General features: G+C 43.5%; 1 protein-coding gene across 1 annotated transcript in view; it reads left to right on the top strand.

Moving 5' to 3' along the window:
- Nucleotides 1–1136: 1136 nt before the first annotated feature.
- Nucleotides 1137–6000, top strand: part of LOC120042737 (protein FraH-like) — a gene marked incomplete at its 3' end in the record, with an annotated part of 60225 nt that continues 55361 nt past the window's right edge. The window contains exons 1-3 of the mRNA XM_038987535.1: nucleotides 1137–1363; nucleotides 2879–3223; nucleotides 3977–4091. Of these exons, the coding sequence (XP_038843463.1) occupies nucleotides 1283–1363; nucleotides 2879–3223; nucleotides 3977–4091 (541 nt within the window). The remainder of the gene's footprint in view (nucleotides 1364–2878; nucleotides 3224–3976; nucleotides 4092–6000) is intronic.

Below are 6000 nucleotides of genomic sequence, written 5' to 3'. Positions count from 1 at the left end.
CGGGGATTCAATCTTGCAATCTTTCGGTTACTCGTCCAACACTCTAACCACTAGGCTACCTGCCCGCGGCAGTTAGGGGTTAGGGGTTAGGTTTAGAGTTAGGGGTGATGGGTTTGGTTTAGAATCAGAGTTAGGGGTTAGGTTTAGGGTTAGGTGTGAAGGGTTAGGGTTAGGGGTTAGGGAAAATAGGATTTTGAATGGGAATCAATTGTTTGGTCCCCACAGGGACAGTAAAACAAATGTGTGTGTGTGTGTGTGTCTGCCTCTAGATCACACAGCTGTGAAAGGTTGTGCTTTGCTGCTGTCTGCTTAACAAAAGTAAACACAATTTAGTAAACAAAAAGGTCTGCGAAAATGTTATCCCCTATTTTTTCATTATCCCCGGTTTAATACCCGACAAAACCATATGCTCCAAATATTGTAAAAACATTACTATGAACCCACATATGCACCGATTGCCTTGCTGCGCTCTCATTGAAAGTTATATGCGTAGGCCTAGTAGTCCATATGGAATTCACCTCTGTGTTTTGCTATAAAGCTGAGGGATGGGGCTGGTGAAATGTTACCACTGTCAAATTCAAAGTTGGACCTAGATTATAGGGGCAAGGACTGATTGTCCATGCATCATTGACAGTTTTCAACATATTTTTGAATTTGTACATTGTTTGTTTACAAAGATTCAAATGACCACAAAAACATAGACAATTTAATAAAATAACCTTATCTTGGGTTTGATGGAGTTTTAGCTGATAAAGCTATTTATGCGTTTATTTTTCCCCAAAGCATTTCCCCCAAATCATACCATTGAACAGCAGTGAATATGACAGATAGTCCAAACTCCTCTGTCTTTTGAAAGTATAATCCAAACAGATTAACAATTGTATGGTTTTAAAGACCTAATATATATTTATATATAGCTAACTATAAAGTGTTGTATTTATTTTGAGTGGGTTACATCATGTCTTTCTTCTCCCCACCAATTATCTATGTATTTGTTGGTTAATGTGTATGCACACACAATTGAAAGTGCACTGTAATTACCTTTTGGCTCTTAAAATATTCCCCAACCAATGGACATCTCTGTTGCAGAAGACGTATTCGCACCTCCAATAAACGCAGCCTTTATTGGACAGCTGGCATGCTACGGAAGTGTGTCCGTGTGTGCGGCCCTGTAGCTCCCTGTCCCCGGTGTACGACTTGAACATTTTGGCTAAAAACAGGTGGATGACAACAATTTCCATTGCGTGCAGTTAGGTATCACTTTCGCTGATTGTAGTCAGAGATGGGAGCGAACAATAGCACGCGCCGCGTCTCCTTTGAGTCGGATGAAAATGACAACATCACAGTTGTGAAGGGCATAAGGGTGAGTGCGGAAAGTATAACAACAATGAATTACTGCATAACCAAATGCTGCTCGGAAGTATTGAAGCGCGTTAAAAATGATAGGAACGACTGACTGCATTATTATATCCTTATTACCAAACAAATAGGCAATGTTATGCCAGAGTAACGTTTGTTATGGTAGCTAGGCTAGCTAACTTGCTGTCAGTTTGACACTGGGGTTTATGCAATGGCCTCGCGTTGTCTAAATTATGAATGACTGGATACAGCTAGGCTAAGTTCTTAGTAATGACAACATTTTAGTTTATAATAGATAATACTTTTATTTTATGACCTTGTTATTAACATTAGTTTAGTCCATGTTGCACCATTAAATCCATGTCATGCAAAACACGTGTCGTGTACTTTCTGTCTGACGTGTAAGCTGATAAGTGTTTAACTGTTGCAATGGACCCTGCGTGCCTATTGAAGTTAAATATAGGTTGAGAGGCTTTAGTTTCAAGTTAAGACTAGTTGGCACGAAAATGCCTAATGTGAAGCACCTTGTTGCTAGAAGACTCAGGACAATGTTTATTGTTTACATGGAATAACCTGCTGGTGTGTGGGGGTGTTTTCCTTCTGCATTTTTGCCACGCGTGCTTGTACACAAAAATAAACAAAATATACCTTACGGTTGTAGATTGTACACCCACATATCACAACCAGTGTTATACAATGGCAGCATTCTGCCTTCGTTCTACAGTTTTCAGCCAACCACAATCAAGACTCTGTGTTTTAACATTTAGAAATGTCAATAATCATTGCTTGTCATACGGCTTTTGAAACACATGGCCCTTTTATCAGCAAGGAAGTGTCCTTTAAATGTAAAATATACACTTACTGTAGCAGGTTTGCACAGATCCATACAGCTATGGGTGCCGCCATTCGACTAAACTACACTCTCACTACACTTCCAGAGTTGCTAGATAGCTAATTAACACAGGTCGTCGGTTACCTCTAGTCTTCCGTAAACAAGTGCTGTAACATGGAGATATGGCCGTGTGGGAACACTAACCCTATCAAGGTGTGTATCTATTTAACCTTTTTTTGTTTTTTGAAATGATTTCTCGCTGATATGAAAGACAAGGTCTTTATGCTTCCAAAACCATACCGCAAGCAACGCCTGTTAATGTTCAGACCGATGCCTTCGTCCAATCACTCATATGTGTTATGTAATGGAACGGGGTCATGATCAAGGCTAGCCTAGGCCTAACTAATTGGGGGGGTGGACACATTTTAGCAGCGGTGTGTGCCACTGTTAAATGCAATTTGGGATAACACTGCTCAGGCTGTTGTAATAGAGCTAGTGCACCTAGAGTTGTACTCTTGTGTGATTAAGTTGGCTTGGCAAGTAAATTGTGAGAACTCGCCTTTTAGACTTTGGTGTGTGGTGCAGTTGAAGTGTTTAGTGTTGCTCAGATCTGGTATCCTTGTTAGTTGTGCTTTTTTCTCTCCTGTTGGTTTTCTCTCACATATTGCTCTTCTCTCTCTTCTGCAGCTCTCTGAGAATGTCATCAACCGAATGAGGGAGCCCATAGCTCCCCTTCTTCCCCCCTCCCTTCCACAGGTCCCACCCCCTGTTGCGGCTCCCTCCCCCCTCCTCATTCCAGTGCCTCCCCTCAGACCCCCCTTCGATCCCATCACCTCGCTTCCACCCATAGAACCCATCGCACTACCACCTCAACCTCCTGCACCTGTCACTGAAGTAGTGGCCCCTCCTCCACTTCCACCCCCCATGGAACAGGTAGCAGCTCCAACCATCATTGACATGGTGATCCCGCCTCCTACCCTAGCTGCTTTAAAGCCTGTGGCGTCCCCTCAACCACCTGCATCTGTTGAGCAGGTAACCCTCCCACCGCAGGTTGAACCCCTGGCTCCCCTCCCTGTTCCCGCTCCTGTTGCTGTGGAACTCAATACCATCCCTGCACCTCCTCTTGTAATCGAACCCGTTGCTGATCCTCCTGTAATCAAACCTGTAGCTTCTCCTATAATCAAACCTGTTGCTTCTCCTCCTGTAATCGAACCTTTTGCTCCTCCTCCTGTAATCAAACCTTTTGCTTCTCCTCCCGTAATCAAACCTTTTGCTTCTCCTCCCGTAATCAAACCTTTTGCTTCTCCTCCCGTAATCAAACCTTTTGCTTCTCCTCCCGTAATCAAACCTTTTGCTTCTCCTCCCGTAATCAAACCTTTTGCTTCTCCTCCCGTAATCAAACCTTTTGCTTCTCCTCCCGTAATCGAACCTTTTGCTTCTCCTCCTGTAGTCAAACCTGTTGCTTGTTCTCCTGTAATCGAACCCATTGCTGATCCTTCTGTAATCAAACCCGCTGCTCCTCCCGTAAGTGAGCTTATTGCACCTCCTCCCCCTCCCGTAATTGAGCTTATTGCACCTCCTCCCCCTCCTGTAATTGAGCCCATTGCTCCTCCTCGCCTTTCCTCTTCATTGGCATCCATTTCTTCCTCCCCTGCTGTTGAGTCTGCTGCTCTTCCAATGGAAGCTTTCTCCCTGCAGCCTGCAGTCAAACCCATCGCTCCGCCTCCTCCCCCAGCTGAATTCATTGCTCCTCCCCCTTGTGAACCCATTGCCCCTCCTCCTCAGCCCCCAGTGGAAGCTTTTGCTCCTCCTCCTGCCCCAGAACCAGTGGAAGTTGTTGGCCCCCCTCTTCCTCCTCCCACCCTAGAGCCAGAACCAGTGGCTGCAGCAGCACATGCAGGTGAGTTCTACTATAGCGTACAGACATAAGGGTCTCCTTAATGTGTTTACAAACATTGCCGCACAAGGGCGACGTGCGCAAGTTGGTGGCAGAACAAGGGGGAGTTGTTATAGAACGGCAGCAAAATAACTCTTTACATGTTGCTTGAGTGCATTTCACACTACTTTTGGATTATAATTGGATTTTAAGGCTTGTATGAATGTCCTGCTTACTATGTTTGTCATCATCGCAAATCAACTGCATTATACTTAAAAAACACTTCAACCAGTAAAATGGCTATTTGGCTAGCTTTTGCTACATCCTATATCAACGAGTGTTAACATTCTAACTAACAACTGCTGCATCCAAAATAATTATTTTGTAAAGATCACAACCAAATATAATCTTAGTGACAGTTGAAGCAATAATCAAAACATCTTTTCAATTTTTTTGGTTTAGAAGTAATAAAAATTTAAATCTAGGCTATGTTGAATGTGCGCAGATTTCGACGGCTTTCTTACTGCTGCCAAGAGTTGCGCTCATCTTTGCGTGACGTCAGTGTGTCGTGTACTGAAAAAGGGTCTATAGTGTACAGCCATAAGGGTCTCGGTGGCACCGTGCTTTACATGACATGCATGCATTCATTCACACCACTCAAACTGTCAATGAGACTGTCAGTTAATGTCCTGGTTCAGGTGGATTATTGCACTGTGTGCTGGTATTTGACCACATCGTAACTAATTCAGAGGTGGTCAATCGTACTGCTGCCTCCACTTCCTCTGAAATGAGCTAAAGCAATTTGGCTTAAATTGACATGTTCACATAGCAGGTCACAGTCATGACCCCAGGCATCACACTGTTCAGTGGGTTAGAAGTCCAGCTTTTGGGATCTGTACTCAGTGATCATTTGGGAATCTTGACCTTACTTTTAAGTCAGCCCACGCATACAGCACAAATGTTCTCTCCCCTCTGATTGTAATTAGTCTTCGTTCTCAGGATTCCTCTCACAGTGGCCTCTGGTATTATGATTCATTGGCATCGCCAAAGCGCTAATGAAACGATTAATTCTTACTTGTAATATAGTTAATGAATTGATGCCGCACTTAAGCCCATTTCCTATATTTTAGCACACTAGGCAGCTGAAACCATTGCCCCTTTTTCCTCCTCTGTTTTGTGGAAATCCTTTAATATTTTTTGACTGTTTTCCACTGTTAAATGTGATGCATTCTTTCCCTCCACTAGCCCATTTGCTTAGGGCTGCTTTGCATCTTGCGTGTTAAGGGTCACCTTACACTGGTATCGGAGTGTATCAGGTCTTTGCCATAGGGAAAGGACGTTGAAGGTAAGGCAGGAAACGATAGGGACGTGGGAGGTTCCATTACAGATGATGACAACGGTGGGCGAAGAGGTTTCCCCATCCTTGACGGCACACAATGGGTGTGATAATTAAAAAGTGGCCATCTTAAAGGCACGCTGCACTGCCTCTGGTGATTAAAACGACACCACCTCAGTTTCACACAACAATCCAGCCGGGCATCATTATGAAAAGGCTGTGGGTGTGCGTTCGCTGCTTAAGTGTTCATCTGGAATAGAAATCTCCCTAGAAAAACTCCCAAGCCACTTATCAACTGTCAGCCATGCTGTACTGTAAGTTAACGCTATCAGGTCTTTCTTAATATGCTGTTTGGGCTGTCTACTTGAAGACATTGTTAATACAATTGGTCTTGTAACGGCATGCTATTCACACGTTCTTAACAAAAACACTTTTGTATAAATCTGTTTTCATTAGCGCCCGGCTATTCACGCAATCGCTCTCTGTTTTTCTGTCTGTCAAAAAATCACTCCCTCTTGTCCACGTTAATTGCTTTGCAGATTAAAAGAGAAACACGGCAATGTCTCTCTACATTTTTTATCAGGGATTTGTATGAAC

The sequence above is a fragment of the Salvelinus namaycush genome, unplaced genomic scaffold (genome assembly GCF_016432855.1).
Source record: "Salvelinus namaycush isolate Seneca unplaced genomic scaffold, SaNama_1.0 Scaffold763, whole genome shotgun sequence".
In the NCBI taxonomy this organism is placed as follows: Eukaryota; Metazoa; Chordata; class Actinopteri; order Salmoniformes; family Salmonidae; genus Salvelinus; species Salvelinus namaycush.
This window is presented reverse-complemented; position numbering and strand designations above follow the sequence as displayed.